The sequence below is a fragment of the Leptosomus discolor genome, chromosome 3 (assembly GCF_034619465.1).
Source record: "Leptosomus discolor isolate bLepDis1 chromosome 3, bLepDis1.hap2, whole genome shotgun sequence".
Classification (NCBI taxonomy): domain Eukaryota; kingdom Metazoa; phylum Chordata; class Aves; order Leptosomiformes; family Leptosomidae; genus Leptosomus; species Leptosomus discolor.
The window spans coordinates 80,195,556-80,216,907 of NC_141393.1; the positions used below are offsets into that span (position 1 = coordinate 80,195,556).

A 21,352-nucleotide genomic window follows, 5' to 3' on the forward strand; every position below is an offset into this window, starting at 1 on the left:
CAGCCCTGCCAAAAAAAGATAACTTATTCTTACAGCAGTATTTTTGTGACCTGTCTTTCTGTCGCAGCAGCCTTCTTTGGTAAGCGTACTGAACACCAAAAGCCATAGCGTGCTATGTTCATCTCCTCATTATTTTTATCCCCACACTGTGGCATCATCTTTTTTGCCTACAGTCAAAAAGCATCTGAATGGGAGACTCCCAGCTTCTCACTTTGACTCTGCTAAACACATTGCATTAAAAGATGTCACGATCGAGTCATAAACACAAGAAGGCAGAACCAAAATCAAACTTGACGTAAAAAAGCGTGATTTTACTTGAAGTTAACAATGTTCCCACTAATTTCAGTTGGACTGGGACTTCTCATGGTGCAAGAAGCATTGAGAGATCTGCTGAAGGAGCAATTGGTAACTTTTTCCCCGCTTTCTGAGATTGGTGTCCCTAATCTGTGTTAACAGAGGCCCAGACAAACACTCCCTCCTTATTTTGGAGTAAATACTCTTTTTTTTTTCCAGACTATAACAGGCCCGCAGGTGGTTTTAATACCCTGTCCAGTAAATGACAGGACCCTGTTCACAATCAATGAGACACATTATTTATTAACTGACTTCTTCGTAATTGTCCTCAGACTGGCCTGAACACTTTCTGACAGACATCAGCGCTGAGGGGAACTCGGGGGTGGCTCTCAGCTCCACAAACACCACTCCTGCCCCTCACGGCCCGGGAGCGGGAAAAAAAAGGCGGCAACAGCCCCTCGGTCTCGAGGCGCCTGAGGGGCGAGGGGGCGGGGCGAGGAGAGACCCCCGCCCCGTCGAGGCGGGGCGGGGTCTCTCCTCGCCCCGCCCCCCTCGCCCCTTAGCTCCGCCTTGTTCCCTCACGGCTGCCGCGGTCCTCCGCGTTAAGCAGCGGGCGGCGGGGGGAGCGGGTTGTTGCGTCGGTGGAGGCGGCGGTTGCCCGCCCTTTTTGCCCGCTGACAGCTGCTGTCGCTCGGCGGCCGCCGGTACCTGAGGGAGGGCGGCCGCCGCGCTCGCTCCCTTTTCCCTCGCCGCCGCCGCCGCCGCCGTGCGTTGTGGCGAGCCGAGCCGGCGGCGCGGCTGCAGCGGCAGGCGGGGAAGCGCTCGTTACCGCTCCGCCTCCGATCGCCGCCCGCTGCGGGGATGTGTGATTGCCATGGCGAGGCGGCTCTTCCCGGGGGCCTGGCTCAGGAAACCCCACTACGCGCAGGTAGGCCGGCAGCGGACCGTCCCCCCGCGGCGGGCAGGCCGGTGCCAGCACCCTTCCCTCCCCGCTCTCCCACCCCCTGTAAAGTTCCCTCAGGAGCGGGCGCCACCCGCAGGGCTCGCCGCTTCCCCCGGCCCGCCGCGGGTGCGGCCGTCGTTCCCTCCCGCCGGCGCCTGGCGGCGGATGGGGCTCGGCTGCGCCGCGCCGCTGCTGCTCGGCGGCTCGGCCGGCGGGAGGGGGGTGCTGCGGGACTAGCCACGGCCGGCGGGCCCCTTGCCGGCGGGTCTTGGGGCACGGGAGCAGGTGGCGGGCGGCCTCGGGGGCCGCGGTGCCTGTTGTCGCCCCTCCACGCCGGTCGCATCGGGCCTCTTTTGCCGCCCCTGGGGTGCAGCGAGCTCGGTGGAGCGCCCTCCCCGAGCGGCCCGCGCTGCTCGACGGCAGGACCTGTTACGCGGCAACCTGCCCGCCGGCTCCCCCGGCCCCCTCGGGCTCACAGGAGGTTTTCACTTGGGCAGCTACACCCGCGGCACTGCCAGGGCCCGGCGGAACCTCCTGGTTTTCTCCACGTGTCGCTCCTTTACACCTGCCGCCGGTGCTGTGGACATCCATCCCAGCAGAGGATGGATTAGAGCTTGCATGAGCAGACTCGTTTTTTCACGTGTCCTGAAAGAATTAATGTCGGGCACTTTTCTTCTGCTGTCCAGTAGTTAGTCGGTCCGTGCGTTTGTATTTACACACTCTTATATGTACATACACAGGTACATGTTTGTACTACTTCAGCTATCAGTTGTTTTGATTGAAAGTGCTGTACAGGCTATCCTGTAGCAGGAAGTTCCACTGTGAAATCTTAGTTATGACCTTGTGGTCTGTTGAGGGTTATCCTCTGGGATTCCTTTTTAGCTGTTGCTTTATGTTTTATTTAAAACATGAGTAAAATGAGCATTTGTTGAATTGGATGGGATAAATATAATGCGTACTTCTCTTGTATATACTACTTACATGTTCATTAGCTGTTGGTAGCTTATGAAATGCTTTGTGATCATTGGATTAAAAAATGTAAACTTCATCCTGATGCATTTTAAAGTCTCAAATGTTTTCATTCCTCCTTGTCTGGAACTTTTCCGATCTTACGCTCTTTTTGGAAGTACCCAAAATGGGATGTAACATTTAAGGAGAAGTGTACAGATATGGGTATAATCTTACCCTCTTTAGTATTTGTTTTATGGCATGTATCTGTAAATCTGGGTCAGTATCACTTGCTTTTTAGACCAGAAAAGATTACTCTCAAAGTATTTACTGAAGTAGACATTTGTACAGCATTTGGATTCCCATAGGACAAAACCTCTGATACAAATAAAAATGAATTAATAATCTATGTGCTACCTTTCAAATGAGGATTCTCCAACTTGTTTGCCTCCTTTGCCTTGGTGATGTCTGTCTCTGACCGTTATACGTTGATGTCTGATAATATTTTTCTCCACTCTTCTTAACGTTGTCTTGAAGGCCTTTCAAGCAAAATGTTATTTTAAAATCTGCTGAGAAACAGGAAGACGGCAAAATCGTTTATTAGAAAAGCCAAAGTAGTTAAATATCTTTCTGTCGCAGTTTAAAAAAATATTTCTGACTGTGCTTTCTTATACTGGAAGCTCAATTTGAATATTCCACAGATTTGTTTTAGGAGATCTGATAGTGGCTTTGTGAACACTAGCATATTTTTCTGTGCTAGACAGTGAATGTATGTTGGTATTTGATGCATCCACAGAATGGCAGCAAGCTATCAATATATTGGCTTTTCTTGTCACTGCATGTTACTGTTGGTACATGCAAATGTAGTCATGGTTTAAATATGCTAATTGCCGAGTGCTTTATTGAGATTTGTCTCCAAAGAAGCCAATGCTAAGTAAATGCTAGACTTCAGCTCGCTGAGATGTAGCTACAAGCAAGATGGAAAGATTTGCGTAGGTTTGCCGTGCCATATTTCAAGAAGCACACCAGGGAAGATGGTTGTACAATGGAAGGTATTGCTGAGAGCCTTCCAAATGTTGTTGGCTGGTGTTCCAGACTTTTTGAAAACAGTGTTGTCAAGTGAGGTGATAGAACATTAGGTTCTGTGAGACCGAACTTTATACCTGCTCTAGCTTTTCTGCTGTAATAGGAGCAGGATGCTATGAGTTGGTTTGCAACTGATAATCTGTGACAAATGTTTTCTTATTATTATTTTACACGTTCTTTAGTTTTTATGCAGAATGCTAGATCCATAGGTAATCAGTTGATGATCTGTCTGACTGCCAAGGGTGTGCTGCCAAGTGTCAGCTCATGTAAAAGGAGCAGGGTGAACTCTTGGATATCTTACCTCAGCCCAAAACCTAGTGGTTATGGACCCACAGAGACAATGTTAAAGTTTCATCACAAAACAGGAACTCTGAAATACAAAATTTTCCCATTGATTAAACTGCAAATCATACAATAATAGTAAAACAAATGAAACAACAACAAAACCGCCTCAAACCTGACAAACGTTCAAAAGCTACTAAATACCACCCCCAAAAAAATCTAGTTGTCTTTATAGGATCTTACATTTGGGTGATTAACACTGTCGGGATTTTCTGTTTTACAAGGAGAGGTTAGCGTTCCAAATGTGGGAGACGTCCTGAAGTTCTTTCTGCCAGCTGTAGTTAGCAGTTACATCCTGAGGCTGAGGGCAAGCCAGCAGGATTGTGCATGACAATAATCATGTAAAGAACGCTTGCATGTTTGGAAGCTTTCTGGCCTCTAGAGATTCTGGACCAAGTTTACAGACTCTTTAGTGATGTCCCATGGACTTCAGTAATATACAAGAGACTGTCTTTGAAGGGCCAAAGAATAAACAAGTTTTAAAGCCCTAGACAACAGAAATTTCCTGTATCATCTCTTTCTTCTAGGATTTTAATCTTTTTTTTGCTTTGTTTAACCTTTTAAGGAGAAACGTCCTGTTTTCCATCTCAGTCATTATTTTATTTCAGAAGATATCTCCAAGTCTGTTTACTCAGTTAGATTACTCAGGATACAAACAATTCAAGGCACTAGCATAATCTTAAGCGTGCACTGCCTGCTCTTAAAGATGTGAATGTGTCCAGTACATGGCACCCAAGACAGTGTGGGCTAATATTCTCAGATCATGTCAGCCTACCTGAAATGCATCCTACGATCCGTAAACCAACCTGAACAGAGAACAAAACAGGATTTCTAACAAGATGGGCCTACAATTTTATCTGTTCTTTCCTATTGCTAGTATGTAAAACAAATGAGGCGAGCAACTCTGATTTGGAGAACATGAGTGCACTATGGTTATGTGGAATACTTTGCCGAATTAAGCTATCTGTACTATTAAACAAAGAAACACTTTCATACTCTTCAACCATAAAAATGTTTTAAATAAAAAGTACAGTTACCAAAAAACTGGCAAGTTATGTTGCATTTTGATCCACTGCTCTCCATATGCTTTGGAGTGCATCCAGGCTTCAGTTTTGCCAGAAGTGGTTTTCCAGTTCTATTCCAGGAGATGAATGTCTAATTATTATTCACTGCACATGACAGTAGAATATACAAGTGATGGAAGAAGTTGACTCTGTAATATCCTTTTAAGATTACAAGTGCTTTCCTTCATTCTTGTGTTCCCTGGCTCGTGTTTAAAAGTCTTGATGGAAGAGTGAAGCAAAAAAGATAAATTGTGTTTTCTGGTTTTGAACACTTTCTTCTTTTTTTGAGAGCTTTGGAACTCTCAGTCCTCCTGTTACCCCGAATATGTTGTTATTAAAAGTTTCCTAGCAGTTTGTTACGATTCCAAAGGAAGTCTGTCTATATGCGTTGCTCCCTAATCTTTGGGACTTCTTGCTCAGATATGTGTTCAGGTGATCTGCGTAGCGTATGTGCTGTATTCAGGGTGCATCAGCACACAGGCGACCCAACCAGGCTCGCTAGATCCGTGTCCCTGCTGCGTTAGTATAGCACTTCCACATCAGTTCTGGCACTTCCTAGGTGAAGTGGACTAAGTGCGTCTACACTCATAGACCGATTCTGGGGAGGAAATGGAAATTTGATAGGGGGAATGTATGGGAAGAAACCAAATAATGATCGTGTCTTTTGCTGAACGTCCTTATTAGAAAAGCAATTCCCTTTGAATCAAAGAGAGTGGAACCTTGTGGTCTTCTGTAAGCAGATGGATGCCCTTGTCCGTGCTCTGAACTGGCAGGACTGAAGTCGTTTGCAAGTCAGAAGCTATGCAACTGCATTGGCACAGTGCTGAGCCCAAAATAAATCTAGCTTCTCTGGAACTTCCTGCCAAGTATATGATGTAGTCAGATGGCATTTGGGGAGGATTTTCTGTCCCAAACACATCCCCTTTCTGCTTGAGAAGGAGGACAAATTTGGATAAATCCATATGTACAGTGTTCTCTCCTGTACTATGAATATGGTCAATACTCTGCAGTGGTCCTGAGGCATGCAGACCGCTGCTGGTCTCTGAGATTGTACTAAACGGTATGTATTTAATATGAGATTGCATTAAATGGTACTTTGGTTTAAAGCTTAGTACTCATAGAGGCTCATAGAAGGAGTCAGCAGAAACTTTGGGGAATGAAGAAGATTTGTTGTCCCAGAAGCTTTGGTTCCCAAGCAGGTTTTTTTATGCATGAAAGAACTTTGCCTAAAATTGTGAGATTTAAGTCTCCTGATCTTTCTCAGATTTTGCCAGTAGTTTTGTGTGCTATATTGTTTATGTTCTATAGTATTCGGGTTATTAGAAATAGTTTTAAAAAAACCCCAAACAAAACGACGAAACATGTTTCCTGAAGGAAATCACTGTATCTTGTCTTTCAAATAGATGCACGATAGTCATTAGCACTTACTTGCTATAATTCCTGATTCATAAGAGCTTCCTCTTATGTATGTGTGGGGAAATACTGAAGAAAATTAATGTATTAGAATTTTCAGTAATCCTATTAATAGAAGACATTTTGAAGAGAAGAGTCTTGTGACAGGCTCTAGGAAGACCGTTGTCAGAATTGTCTGTAAGAAATGAGGATATAAAATTTTTAGTTCTTCCTGTAGGTGTTCTGCGATATTTTATTAAGGACTGGGTAATTAAATAGTTATAAAAAGGTTCACTTCTAAAAACAAAAATCAAATTGAAAAAAAAAAAACCAACTTTTTTTTATCTTTCCTATTCAAACTCTGCCTCAGGCATCCTGTTCTCTACAGACTTATTTTCCAGACTGACTGCAGCTGTGGAACAATAATCTTTCATATATTTGCATTTAGTGTCTGTAAATGACATTTGTGTCCTTCTTGTGGTTACTTGTTCATAAAAACCCATGGTTGGGTTTTTTTAAAGTTTTATGAGCTTCTGTCTCCCACAGATGTTGCTTGAATCACTGAAAACTGCCTGCTGTTATGTTTGGTATCCTTTCTTGATTGTGGGTAGAATTTCACACAATAAAAGAAGTTCCTGTGTTGCTTTGAGTCTCTGAAAGTGTGTGTGATGGAGTTAGAGATCCAGATTGGGCTTCTGTGAGCTAGAAAGCCCTGGAAGACATGCTGGTATGTTGAAGTTAACATACCAGAAACTCTGTACTGATGCAATTTTTGTCATGGATTGTTTTTATGTATGGTGTTTGGTATCAAAATGTGGAACGTATTTCAAATTGTGATAGTTTATGGCAAATCATACTTCTCTTTGGAGAAATAAAACTAAAAGTGATGTTTAAGAGAAAGCACTTAGTTGCCAGAAAGCTTGATGCTTATTGGAAAAAAGGAGGTGTCTTGCTATGGCTTCGGCCTTGATTTGATGGTTTTGTTTTGGGGCAATGTCCATTTTGCAGCAAAAACCCCAGTTATTTCTCCTTATGTTCCTTGCCTCACAACTTTGATAATAGAACTTAAAGGAAATACTTGGAATGCTGCGTAGAATGCAGTGTGGGGTCAAGTGGGACTTGGACTGCATTAATAGGTCCCCTATACCCTGCCCCAAAGAAGCCAAGTAAATCTAACATTGAACCCTGACCACCATGATTGTAAGTGTTGGCGTTCATGCATGTGGTTCTTTGGCACAGAATTTTAGCATTGTTGAGATGCTAAAGAATAAATATTCTGGATGCGGCTTGTTTGTAGATCGCAGTCTTGAAGGGGAAAAAAGTAGGAAATGCTATAACTGCATATGCTTTGTGTTACCTTGATATGCCCTCTCCCCCCAGATTTGTATAGTTGGTCCTGTCCTTTTGTGGCTAAAGGAGAAAGCCACGATCTTAAATTAATTAAGCTTTGCTGCTTAGATGGGAAACACTTTTTTTAGCTTGTTTTTAGCTGGTGCTTTTATTTACTTTCTGAAAGAAATAGTACTTAGACTTATCTGAAGAATGGGACTTAGAGAGAAAGTGTTTCCTTCAATAATGTGCAGGGGTATGTCAAGATAAGAGATGACTTCTGGTAGGATTTAAGTTAATTTGAGGAAACATAATTAAGCTTCATAAATGAAAGACGCTTGAAAGTACATGAAATGATAAAGAAAGCACCCACCTTTGATACTGAATTTTTAAATTATGCTTGTACTATAGTACTGTTTACTTAAGAAAGAAAAAGAAAAAAGAAAACAACAACCCCCTCCCAAACAACAACAACAAAACCCCCAAACCCCAGCACATTTCTGGAGAAAACTTTGATGTGTAGGAATGTCATCTGTCAGCTTTTCCAGCTGCTGTAGGCCAAGTGCTGGATGGAGGATAGGAGGCTACCATTCTTTCTTGCTCTGTATAGTGTATCTCAGCAGCTCAAGGCTGCATAAAGAATGTGGGAGGTTGGGTAGGAAGGAAAAGGACTTACCTGAAACTCTGAACAAGATCCCCTTTTTTTTTGCTGGCAGCAGATTTAGGTAGAATACTGCAAGCTGTTTGAAACCGTACATCCCTTTCAGACTGAATGCTCAAGAGTTTTGTTGCTGGAGTTCTCTGTGTATGTGATCGTTGTGTTTGGGTTTTATTTAGTTATTGTATGAAATTCAGACAGAGTTTCATCCTGTGATTAGGTTTACAACACTACCTTGGTGGTATATATTTAGACGGAAAACAAAATTTAAGTAAGCTGTGTGACAGTGTGGAGGCAACAAGTTAAAAGGTGGTTTGAGTCAGCCTGTGCCAACGCAGCCATTCTCATTTGAGCCTGGCACATCTCAATTGTAGGTAGTCAGTAAGGGGGCTAACACTAACAGCTGAGCTCTGAGGAGTTCTGCTGGGGTAGTCCAAGATGCTCCTCTGACCCCATGCTCTGTTGGTTTACTGTACCTACGGCGGAAGTGTCAAGAGTGAGTGTGCATCCAGACTTTAGCTACTCCAGCTCATTACTTGTTTGACTGCTGGAAACTTCCAGTGAAAATGTTTTTTCATGAAGGTGATTCTCTGAGTATGAGACCTAACTGTGTTGGCTTCTGCAGGCTCTACTGCATGGTGGTAACCTTTGGCAGAGGATTTGGGCAGGGGAGTGGAAGTGGGAATAATGGGCAGCTGTTTGCTCAGTGGATTAGAAGTCAATCCTGACAAAAAGATGAGTACAAAAAACTAATGAACATGTCCTCATTGCGTGGTTATCAATAACTGAATATGCTCTGATTTTCTCAAAATACCATGCTTTAGTTGCAGATAGCTTTTGTACCTCTCTTCGTATGTTGCTGTAGCTCATTGTGCTTGCGAAGGGAAAGAAGGTCATTCTTTCTGTTTGATACGGTATCTAGTTACAGAAACGTTACCCAAAGTAAAAATAGATTAATGACTCACCTAGTTAGATAATTTCAGGAACTGTACTACAGAGCACTCATTATTACTATGCTGAAACCAGAAAAAAAAATAATTAAACTCTAGGTTATGAAACCATGAGTTTTTAGGTGGTATAAGAACAAATAAAAATTAGTAAATTATTACAGAAGATGTTGAACCTGCATGACTATACAATAGTGGTTCTTATTGGTAAATGCTAGAACTGTGTGTGTCATCTGTGCTTCAACCAGCACTATGAAGGGAGCAAAGAAAAAGCATATTGTATTTTTTAGATGGACTGAGAAAAATCTGGTTGTATGCTAACAACTGATCCAGATCAGGCAGTTCCTCGATCCTGTACCTTAAATGTTTTTGATCTACTGGTTTGGTTCACCTCGCAGTCCAAAACTGTGTTTCAAGAGACCTCTGCTGGAGGGCTGCCTCAAGGCTGGTAACCTGGTCTTCCTGGGACAGGTCTGCTGGGGAAGAACGGATCTCTTTGGTTTTGTTTTGGTGTATTGTGAGTAGTGTGGGTGTAAGAACTAAACTATGCAAAGAATCCATCTGCCCTGCTTACAGCTTTCCTTTGGCTCTGGAAGTGAGAACAGGGAGAGAGACGCTGTCCTAGTGCTTTGCCATGCCACCTCTGCTGGAGTCCCAGAGCTGTGAAAGAAGAATGCCAGTGGATGAGAAGTGCATTTTGTACACGGGCAGTAGTTCAGGGCAAGGATGCTGAAGTAGGAAAGTTGTGCTGGAGAAACTGAAGAAGTGGATGAGGCACTGAGTGCTGCTGGAAACCTACCTGAGAATGAAAGACAGACAGTGGAGGAAGACAGGAACTGTGGCCAGTGTTGCAAAATCAGATGGAAATAGTCTGGCAATAACTGGAAGAAAAAGAATAGCAGATAATGTGTGTTCAAGAGGGGGACACTAAGACTGGCTAAGCAGTTTGAGATGGTTACCAGAAAGAGGGAAAAAACCTAGTAAGTGAAAATTGTAAATGACTAAATACAGAAGATGGTCTGGAAGAAAGAAGAGATGAGGCTCAGCCCACCTGCGCTTGAACTAAGATTTCAGTTTTTGTAGGGGCAGTGGTGGGGGAAGTATTTCTGAACCCATTGGTAAAGTATCCGTTCTCACTTATGGCTGCTTCACATGTAGGATGACTTCTACTGCTTTCCGTCAGTCTGTCAGGTAGCATGGTTTGCAAGAACGTTTGTGATTCTTTTTTGTAAGCATGTAGGTATGTAGGTGTGGTAAATTGTTGTTGTCTTTTTTTTTGTTGGTTTTTTTTGTTGTTTTTTTTTTGGTAGGCTAGGAAATTGCACTAGGAGTCTTGCATTTCTGTCATTTTAGCGGTGTTCTTTCAATGGGAAAGGCTTATGTATCCTATTTCTTTTTTGATGCTACCCGGCCCTTTGCTGTCAGTTTTGTTTTCGTGACCATTCTGTCCTCCCTACCCCCAGCTTCCTCATGTATTTTCTGAGCTGTTTCTAAATGTGCTGTCAACCACATAGCATTATTGTTGGTCTCCTTTGGTACTCCATCCAGTTTGTATCCGTATTGCGGATACCATGCTTTAGAGGAAATTACATGTTACTCCAACTAAGGTCTTTGTGGCTCTGAGGAAAATAGCAGAAATTATTCCCCTCTTACAACACTCTCAATAAAATGCCATAAAAGAACAACTGGTTGAGGGAACTGTCTGGTCAAGATTTATCACCAGAATAAAAGCAGTTAGTTGTATCTATCTCTTTTTTGAGCTAGGTGGTTTTAAGATCAAGTCAAGTGAGTGTGTGTGAAGGAGTGAAGGAACAGGGATGTGCAGCTGAGACACGTGGCAGGACCGCAGCTACATGGATTGGAATCACCTTTGGGTATCCTGGAACTGACCTTTCTTGGATTATTTCTTCCAAGAGGAAAGGGTGTAATGCATGATGGTTGTTTGTCATATTTTTGTAAGTACTCATAAATTATTTTATTCTTTTCTAGTTAAAAAAGCTGGCTTATTTACATCTGCTGCAGTTCTGTGTTTTCCCCCCATTTTAAAGCTAGGTAATACTGTTCATCCTGTTGCCATCTTCTGGAACCCACTTCCTCCCTCCCCTCCCAGGTCTCCCTCCATAAGCTTTCCAAGCTTTTAGCTGGTGGCTGAGAGCTCACTCTGAAGCAGTATCAGATTTTACATTTTATTTTCTCAGTTTAATTCTTGATTTATTCATGATAAAACATTTGCTTAGTTTCATAAAAGTTGAAAAACAGTTTGAAATTTTTAAGCATTTGAGGAGGTAGCTCTCCTGGAAACAGAAATCCCATGCTTAAACATAGGTCAGATATGAATTTATTTATTTATCTGTTTAACACTGGCCCCTTGCTAACCTCAGTCCTGATTTGGTGGGCCCAAGGATGTGAGGCATTTCAAGCTCCTCGTTACAGAAAGCTCACTTCTCCTAGGTGTGTCTGTCAGAGACTTCTAGCAGCAAAATAACAATGTATATGATGAGCTTTCAGTCACCAGCAGTTAAGAAAGTTTTTTATTTTGAATAAAATATGATCTGAATCAACAACTTGTGATGAAATTTTGATTATTTGATTTCTAAAGTTGCACTGATAATTCTTGATGGGAATTTTTTTTTTTTCTCTTCAAAGCATCTTTATGGTGGACCATTGATGGGGTCTGGCATGACCATCCCATGTTCCTGTACTGTTCTCTCCTACGTTTCCTTCTTTGGTTACATATAGATATGAGGGTACTCAAACACTTCATTTGTTAAAGTGGCCCAAATCTTTGAAAGTAATTTTTTTTTTTTTAATAAGTGTGGGTTTGGGTATTTGTATTCCATGTTCCTCTTAAGCTGTATTTATATTAAAGACGTGTAGTTTATTAAACAGTTAGACATCTACAGTACCACAATCAGCCTTTCAAAGTTCTGATAGTACTTCTTAGACAGCATAAACAAAATCTTTACATTATTTAGTGATAAACCTTAATATTTAGTCTTATTCATGGATGTTTAGAGAAGACTAAGGATACTATAAACATAGTTTACTGTGGATGGGTACAACGATTTGGTTTTTAAGTGACTTTTTGGTGCACGAATATGCTATATATGTTACAGAAAGGAATATTCATTTTGCTCTCTTCAACAGTCTAAAACATGAATGGTTAAAAAAAATTGCAGTACGTGGTGGTCTTTAAACTGGCTTCACTTGCAGCACTGACAGTGGAGGAACAAAACTTTAAAATAAGGCAAAGAGGTTTAAAATGTTGGTTAGCAAAATGGCTTCAGAATATTTCTACTGGTGTTGCCAAGGTGCACTATCCTGCAGTTGTGCTGACACGACTGCCTGCAGGCTTGTACTGTGAATCAGGTTAACTCCCTGATTTCACCTGTGGTGTAGACTCACAAACAGTTCTTTGGGTGTAATTATGAGAAAAATGGGCTTCAGTATAGAGGTGTGAAGGAGCAGGGGCAAAGCAATTTGCACTGTAGTGAACAATTTCTATAGTGGAATTGCAGTCAAGCAAGTCCAAAGATGCGATTTTCCTGTTTTGACTCTGATTTTCAAAAGCAGAAAAATTTAGAATATGACACTAACGTGTTTTTTACTATAACTGTTTACTTATCAGTGAAGTTTCTGTGGCTGTATGACCAGATCATCTTGTGATGCTTCTGCTGAAATACAGAAAATTATAGCTTAGTATATTAAAGAAAATAGAAATCACTTTCTTAGATAACCAGGTGCTGGGCTGTAACTACAATATTGACTCAAAGGCAGAGGAACTGGTCTTGAAGCAAGGAAAGAAGTTTTGAGATGATAAAGTGGACAAGTATGTGTATATGAGCCTATGGAAAGAAAACGCCCACTTTCAAGTCAGGCCTCTTGAGTTAGACAAGTGTGTTACAACTCTCATTTTCGTTAATAAGGTGCCTGAAGTTTAAAGTTGTCCCCAAATAAACGTTAGTGATGCTTCTAATTTTTTTTTTACTGAAGCTTTGAATTCTTGTGCTGAGCAAGGTGAAGAATGTGCAGATTTGAACAAGCTTTGGTTGATCACATAAAGACAACAATGAAGCTTTTTTGCTCTACTGTAGAAGGGGAGACATGTGAAATTGTGGTTAGAGCAGTGGACTGTGACTTCTGAGATCTAGATTCAGGTGTGAGTCACTACCTGTGAGGCCTTGGGTCGGTTGATCTGTTTCTGCTTGCCCTCAGGAGGAATGTTCGCTCATTTAGAATCTAAATTTACATTCTTGCAGAAGTTGTGGATACATGTTTATTAGCATCTTGGAACCACAAACACTGTTTTGATGTGGAATTTCATGGCACTGCGTGTTTTGAAGGGCCATAAAGTATCATGAGAAATATTTATGCTGGAACTGTTTAAGGGCCATACCAGCACGCTCCTGCTTTTCTGTGTCATTTGTTGGGTTGACTTCTGGCGTTGTTCAGGTTGGGCTTTTTGGTGGTTTTATTGGGGGTTGGGGAGTGGGGCGATGGGGTGAGGATTAAGATTTCCTTTGACTTGGGCAGGTTTGTATTTTAGGGTTGTTTGTTTGGGCATAAGGTGTGTCTACTCTCAAAATACAGACAAAAGGCTCTCAGTCTTTCTCATGGAATGAGTCACAGGTAATTTTGGGACCGCTGCTTTACATTTGAAAGTGTTAAAACACCTTGTGTGCACCTTCCCCTTGGTTCACAATTACTCGTTTATTTTTTTAAAATTGTTATGCTATAAAATGGAATGGTAATAGGTTATAAAATGAAGGGCTGAGCCGTACAGTATCGTCTTCCCTAGCAGTTTTTCTGTGGTGTTTCTTGCATTCCTGCTTCTCTTTGAGACTTCGTGTTCCTTACAGAACTATATGAGGTCTAGATACACTCCCTCTTTAGTCTTCAGATGGAGCGAGTGCCTGTCTGAAGGATCATGAGAGGACTTACGGCCGAAGGGTTGGAACCACTCTAGGTTGAGAGTAGTACTCATGTACCTAGGAATTGTACTTCTTTTGTTAGGGTTTGAAATAGTCAGTTCTTGTAATAGGTTCTTAAACCAAGCTACTGTTCAACTGATTAGAGCTGCTTCTTTTATCTCCCCTCCCTTAAAAATAAATAAATTGCATATTTAGAAAGGGAGACGCATCTTTGAAGATCTTCCTATGTCTGTGGAAGATTATTTTCTTTAGTAACAGTATTTTTTTCTGAAATATAAAATACTTAAAAGCTGAAGCCATGTGTTCAGTTTACTGTGATTTAAGATAATTACTATCAAATTGTAGTAAATTGGAATTATTTCAGTGCTTTTTCTCCCATGCAGATGGAGCCATCTGAAATGAGTATGTGTGAGATGGGTTAGCTCGGCATGTGTGTACGTATGTGATGGCAAAACTGCTCATCACTACAACCTTTCTTGAAACCTTTTCGAAACATGTGGAACGGTTTCTCTCTGAGGAACAGCAAAGTTAAGACCTGTCAATCTGGAAAAGAGATGACATGGCTGGGAGGCATGTGATGGAGGCTTATAAAATCATGACAGATGTGGAGAGAGTGGACAGAAGTTCCAACATGTGAACTAGGGGATCTCAAACAAAGCTAATATGAACCAGATTTAAAGAAGATAAAAGTCCGGTCCCTGACCTCGGTACAGTGGATAGTAGACCCGTGGAAAGAATTGCTACGGGGTGTTGTGGTGCTAAAAGCTTATGTGGATTTTAAGGGAGTCTGGGTAAGTTCATGAGAGATAAATGGTGTGAGGTTTACCAAATACAGAAAATCACATCTGGCTTAGTGGGTTCTTCTAGAGGAAAATGGGAGCACATTTGGGATGTGTGTTACATGTTCTCACCCTCTGATGACATCTATAGCTATTGCTGAAGATCAGGATAGTAACAGAAGCGGATCTCGTGCTGACCCTATGTAGCTGCTGTCGTGCGCTTTCCTTGCATCCTGTTGCTAAAGCTGATCATCACTTTCTAATTCTTTTCTAATCCTGATGTGAGTATGAAAATCAAACTGTTAACACACCAATCTTGGTGGAGAAGAGAAAAAAACCAACAACAAAACAGAAAAAGATCAAAATGTGCCTCTTCCCTTACAAGGCACTTGGCTCTCCCTCAATCCTTAATTTATAAATACTTTTTTCCTCTGTCTCTAGTGAAAAATGTAAATGTGAGGCCACAGAAACAACAGGAAAGTCTTGCATACAGTTATGGGAAAGACCACTGAAGGTGAGGCTAGTACAGAGGAATTTTACTTGCATAATTAAATGGTGTCATTTCAGAGAAGGAGTAGGAGACTTCAGCACGTGGAGCCTGCCCCTGGTACGCACCCTGCTCGTTGTATATCTATCTTGCATATTTGTATATTAACACAGATTATTTTTTTTATCAGATTCTTGGTCTGTTTGATTTGGTTTACCAGGAGTGGAACATAAATAACTGGTCTTAGAGAAAAATGCAGTTTGTATGTTGATCAAATTGGTTCTTGCAGCCTGGCTTGCCCTATGAGGGTCTGTCACCTTTTCTTCTATTTATTTACATCTTAATTTTCCTTCAGCCTATGTAAGTCAAACTGACCTCCCCTGTCAGCTCTGCTCTCTGAGGGAAGCGAGTGTTCCATGTAATGTAGTCTGCTTATTTTGTCACTGTGGAAGTCAAATTCTTAAAGGTGAAATAGTAAATCATGTTTGATCTATCATTCTGACTACTGCTGAATGAATTACAGAGAATGTTTTCTCTTTGTGTCCTCTAGGTACGTTTCTCATACATGCGGATGAAGTATCTCTTCATCTCTTGGTTAGTAGTATTTATTGGCAGCTGGGTTACGTATGTTCAGTACTCCACCTACACAGAACTATGCAGAGGACATGACTGTAGGAAATTAATAGTAAGTATATTTAGCACAGCTTTCTTAAGTGTTTGTCCTGACTAGTTCCACAGCCAATTCAGTCAGTGCAGCATGTAAATTAATTAAATTCTGATATTCCGTCATGTTGAAGTAAGATTACGTCTTCAGTTACACATAAACCCAGTTATGTTTCTTAACATTGTTTTGGTGTAGGGTTATTAAAATTGTTTTCTTAGATTTTTCTTTACAGAGTCAGGTGTTGGGAGAGATGTAGATGTTGCCTCCTTTCTTGAGCAATTTGTTCAATGTTTTTCTCCCTGTTTGTTTCAGTGTGATAAATACAAGACCGGAGTTATCGATGGCTCAGCGTGTAGCAGTCTTTGTGCTAAAGAAACATTGTATTTTGGAAAATGTTTGTCAACAAAGCCCAATAACCAGGTAAGGCTTTACTCATCCAGCCTAGTTTTATTATTTGCCACCAAAACATCAGTACCTGGAACATCAAGTAGACCTCAGTGTCAGCAAGCTGTGTCTGTTTAATACAGATGATTTCAGACTTTATTTGCTGTGATATGCAGGGCATGTTTACACATACAGAATATATAGGTATAATATGTATTATTAATGATCTATTATGTACAATATGCACCTGTATATAATAAGTTATTCCTATAGGTAGAGTGATGTTATTTTATAATACATATATTTTAGAAACATATATATAAAATATACTGGATCCTTCCACATGATGACAGAATAACTATACTTTTGTACAGCATACCACTTCTCTGCAATCCTGCTTCCCAAATAGCCTCTCAACAACCTGTGCAAAGGTGGTAGTAATGCCAATATGCTCATTATTAAGCTGTCTTAATTCGCTGTACATGCTGCATTTTGGCAGTGTGGTGTCTCCTAAGTACCTGCGGTAGCATATCATGCTTGGAGTTGCCATTGTTGGATGTGCTGTGTGCGTTACCTGTACGCGGGACTCTGTTTTCTGTGTTGCTACTTGACCCTTGAAGCAGTGCTGGGAGGACAGGTGGTCTTTAGATGATGGATTTCTACAGTGTTGTTTACCTTTTTCGCTCTTTTCATGCACAGATGTATTTAGGAATCTGGGGAAATCTGCAAGGTGTTATAAAATGCCAGATGGAAGAAGCTGCTCAACTTGATTTTGGTACTGACCCAGAGCCAAGGAAGGAAATAGTCCTATTTGATAAACCAACAAGAGGAACCACCGTTGAGAAGTTCAAAGAAATGGTATATGGTCTTTTTAAAGTAAGTATATGCTTATTTCTTCTGTTTTGACAGAAAGGCTTATTTTCCTGCAGCTGGAGAGAGTGCCCTATTGTATGAGCCTGTTAGAAAAATAATCAGCACAAACCCAGTTTTTCTCAGAGGTGCTTATCTCGAAGTTTGAGGCAACTGATTATGAGTTTTTTCCCTTAATTTTGACAGATGGAAGCTGGTATGCACCTTGCATGTCTACAGCTTTCACTTGTATTTGTATAGAAAATATGGCCAAAATGGTTTTTTTTCCTGCTTTTGGGGTTATTGTAACGAAGTACAAAGACTGAGTCACAGTTTGAAAACTCTTTATGCTTGGAGAGATACTGTGTTAACTGAGCGGCAGGAATCTCTCTAACCAGAGCGACCAGCCGTGCTTCTCCCAGTTCTCTCTGCGTTATACTAACGTGATGCTTAATGCTGCCCCGGAATTCTCATCACGTAATCACTTTGATGCTGTGTCAGTACTGATTTGGGGTTTTCTTTCTTAAAATTCTCGTGCTGTTGTCATAACCCCTGTGTCTGCAGTGACGGAAGTAATGCTGTTCTACCTGAGTGAGCGCGTGTGTACACGTGCACACACACGTAACACAGTTCTGTAAAGCTGATGGCAGTTGTTGTGCGTTACAGTAGCTTTGTCTCTAAGCACGGGGGAGCAGCAGGTGTTGGAGTAGTTTTTGGGAGAATTTGTGAAGAGTTTATCTGACTTCCTCCATGCATTGGTGGTAGTTGAAAATGCAACAGTTCCGATTCCAGCCATGACTTCTTTCTCTGTATTGATACGATGGAGGTGGTAATATCAAATAACAAAATTACCTGTTTCAGTCACTTACCATATAGGATTTGTACCCAGTGTGTCTCGGCAATTTTTAGAGTTGGCCAAAATGCGGTCGATGCTGTAATTTCTCTGCACCTGTAAGGCTTAATCAGCTAGAAACTAAACGTGAGCAAAACTTATTTGAAGTCTACATACTTTTTCTAAGAGAATATTTAACGAGGTACTTGATCCGATTTTTCTAAAGACCAATCTGACCAAGAACAATGTTTGAATTTTAATGTTTGCATTTTGAAATGCAAAGAACACTAGTGCTTTCGGAATACTTGGTGCCTTTGAAAACAGAACAAAAAAGCAGCGCTTCAGGCGCCTGATAGCAAGTCCTGTAACATCTATAACCGATGAAAACTGGAACATAACATACCCTACCATACTGTCCGTAGGCGGAGAGTAAGAGGAGCTAGAGTGACAGGTGGATTGGTGGTAGTTAATGAGATCATGCTTAATCTTTTTCATTTGTTGCTTTTAGGCAAAATTGGGTGAACAAGGAAATCTTTCAGAACTGGTTAATCTCATCCTGTCTTTTGCTGATGGAAACAAAGATGGTCGAGTTTCTTTGCCAGAGGCAAAATCTGCTTGGGCGCTTCTGCAGCTAAATGAGTTTCTGTTAATGGTGATCTTGCAGGATAAAGAACACACTCCCAAGCTGATGGGGTTTTGTGGGGATCTCTATGTGACTGAAAGAGTTGAATATACCTCTCTCTATGGAATCAGCCTTCCATGGATTATAGAATTTTTCATTCCCGCTGGCTTCAGAAGAAGCATGGACCAATGGTTTACTCCATCATGGCCAAGAAAGGCAAAAATAGCGATAGGGCTTCTAGAGTTTGTGGAAGATATTTTCCATGGACCTTATGGAAACTTCCTCATGTGTGATACAAGTGCCAAAAACTTGGGATATAATGATAAATATGATTTGAAAATGATGGACATGAGAAAAATTGTGCCAGAAATGAATTTGAAGGAACTAATTAAAGATCGTCAGTGTGAATCAGATTTGGACTGTATTTATGGAACAGACTGTAGGACTCTCTGTGACCAAAGCAAAAGGAGATGTACCACAGAAGTAATTCAGCCGAACTTGGCAAAAGCCTGTCAGCTACTTAAAGACTATCTGCTTCGTGGTGCTCCTTCTGATATCCATGAAGAACTAGAAAAACAACTGTACTTGTGCATTGCCCTTAAAGTCACAGCAAATCAGATGGAAATGGAGCATTCTTTAATACTCAACAACTTAAAAACTTTACTGTGGAAGAAAATTTCCCACACCAATGATTCTTAGCCGCTCCACCAGCAGAAGGTAATACCGATGCCTGCCACTAGAGGTGGCCTACCACGTTTGATAGAAACAATCTGCAGCGGTTTTTTAAAGTTATTTCTTTACTCAGATTTCATTAATGGCTCGTGAACTCTTGCCCTTCAGTCGGTACCTTATGACAGGGCTTCTCAAGGAACGACCATGCCACTGACTGACGGGGCAGAGGCCAGGAGCCCTTCTGGCGTTCCAGTGCTGCGTTGCGGAAACAAACCCCCTGCATGCTTGACTGTTCTGTGCACTTTGTCAGACCTTGAACAGGATGGAAGTATTCACTGTGCCACCACGTCAGCTGATGGAACATCTTACCAGTCTGTGAAAATCATCGCTCACTTGTGAAATACCTGCAAAAAGATTTTTATCCTAAGTAGTTTCATGAAGAACCAACCACTACTGCCAACTAATGTGTCTGAGTCCAAGCTGCTGTTGTGAATAAACTGAACTGTGAGACTGAAGTTTACTAATACCTTGGCATGGCAGAATTTGCACATTAATAATCTTTAAACTGTGGAAAATCAGAATTCTATTCTAGAACTGACAGGTTGTAATATGAGACTTAAATTGCATTCTGTTTACACCTTGTTACCTCATGCTTACATAGTGAATGTTTAAGTAGTTCAACACTTTTTAAGTCCTTACACAGGGAACCATGTTGGAAGCCAAGAATTTTAGAGTATTTCTTAAAATCATGTGTATAGTCTAGCAGCAATATCACCATCAGTTTCACAAACTGTAGATTACCGTACTTCAGCTGAAACCTTTAACCCAAGTTAAGCTGTAGCAAATACTGAAAAGTGACGAGTTTGTGGACTAAGCTATTTACGAGAACTGAAATAAATTACATTTTTTAAAAGTCCTGATAGCAGAAATATGCAAACAGTTAAGAAAGGAAGCTTGCATAGTGTAGGAATCTGCTGTATGACACATGAAACAAAAGTAGTAGCTGTGGATAAAGTCTTGACTCTTTACTGTCCCTCCAAATTTAGCTACAGACCTGTACTCAAATCCTCTTGAGCTGTTGCAGGAAGTACGTAGGCCAGAAGCTGGATTGTTCAGGATCGTGGAATATTGCTTAAATGGGAGCCCATGAGACAGTAACAGCTAGGAATGAGGTGGAACATGAGCGAGCTGTAGTGTGTTACTCCTCTTTTTTTTCTAGTAGCATCTATGAGTCATTGTTAAGTCTCAAGTCCCGGGTAAACAAACAGCACCTGATCCTAGCACTGACTGCTCTCCCACCTCTGAGCTGCACCCCTGTCGTTTTGTCTGTGTTCACAATTATGCAGAACTGTATGTCCATGAAACAAACACCTTAATACCGTGCTCAGTACTTACCTGCTAATGCTTAATTTACAAATGCTTTAGGTATGAAGTAGTTCGATCCTTCATGATTTTAATGGCAGTCATCTGTAGACTTCTAACTCCTGAGCCTTTAACTCATTTTCAGCATAGGTAAGAAGGACAAGATTTAAGTATTTGAAAGGTTGTTAATTGCTTTAGGTATCCTGTACAAAACACAGTCCTTGAATGGTTAAACCAAAGTACAGGACCAACACAAAGCAACTTCTCCATACCACATGTAACAGTATGCAGTTTGGGTTAAGAGTGTACGGTTTTGTAAACCTCAGCCTTTTAGTTGAAGAACTGCTGTGCTAATTATTGTCTCTAACTTGGTGATGGCCTCCAACCCTGAGCTAGTATTTGTAGCCAGCAAAGCACTCAGGTGTCAAGTGGTCATGTTCTTGGTGGGAAAAAATCTGACTGCAATTGCTACTAGGTTTTGGGCAGAGATTATTGAATACGAAATGGTGTCGGGTATTTAAACAACTGGAAAACCTGTTTAATAGTGGAGTTTGTACAGAACCTTTTTATTGCTGTTGCATCAAGTGGGAGCTTTCATTGGAAAAAAAATACACTTTTGTTTACAATAAATCACAGGCCTCCTTTTCTCTTTCAGTAGCAGTGCTTCCTCTCTGTCGGTATCCTAAAGCAAAGCGTTCGCTCCTCCGTGTGGCTGACTTGACTCATGTTTTAGCTGTGCAACTTCACTAAGTCCAAGGAGAAACAAA

At 41.3% G+C, this 21,352-nt stretch overlaps 1 protein-coding gene across 2 annotated transcripts; it reads left to right on the forward strand.

The window, feature by feature from the left end:
• The first annotated feature begins 1,168 nt into the window (after window positions 1-1,168).
• On the forward strand, window positions 1,169-19,250 carry DIPK1A (divergent protein kinase domain 1A). 2 transcript variants are annotated; one of them, XM_086462857.1, is made up of 5 exons: window positions 1,169-1,222; window positions 15,751-15,885; window positions 16,177-16,284; window positions 16,948-17,124; window positions 18,438-19,250. In XM_086462857.1, exons 1-5 carry the CDS (start codon window positions 1,169-1,171, stop codon window positions 19,248-19,250), a joined length of 1,287 nt encoding a protein of 428 aa, XP_086318983.1. The 2 variants fall into 2 exon arrangements, with proteins under 2 accessions (XP_086318983.1, XP_009959876.2); XM_009961574.2 differs by lacking the exons at window positions 1,169-1,222; window positions 16,948-17,124 and having other exon boundaries at window positions 15,760-15,885.
• The last annotated feature ends 2,102 nt before the right edge of the window (window positions 19,251-21,352 follow it).

Excerpts from the sequence above, each read along its gene's own strand:
- DIPK1A (XM_086462857.1), top strand. The coding sequence starts at position 1,169 with ATGGCGAGGCGGCTCTTCCCGGGGGCCTGGCTCAGGAAACCCCACTAC. Across the intron at positions 16,285-16,947 it reads CAACAAAGCCCAATAACCAG|ATGTATTTAGGAATCTGGGG; the intron begins GTAAGGCTTTAC and ends TTTCATGCACAG. Across the intron at positions 17,125-18,437 it reads TGGTATATGGTCTTTTTAAA|GCAAAATTGGGTGAACAAGG; the intron begins GTAAGTATATGC and ends TGTTGCTTTTAG.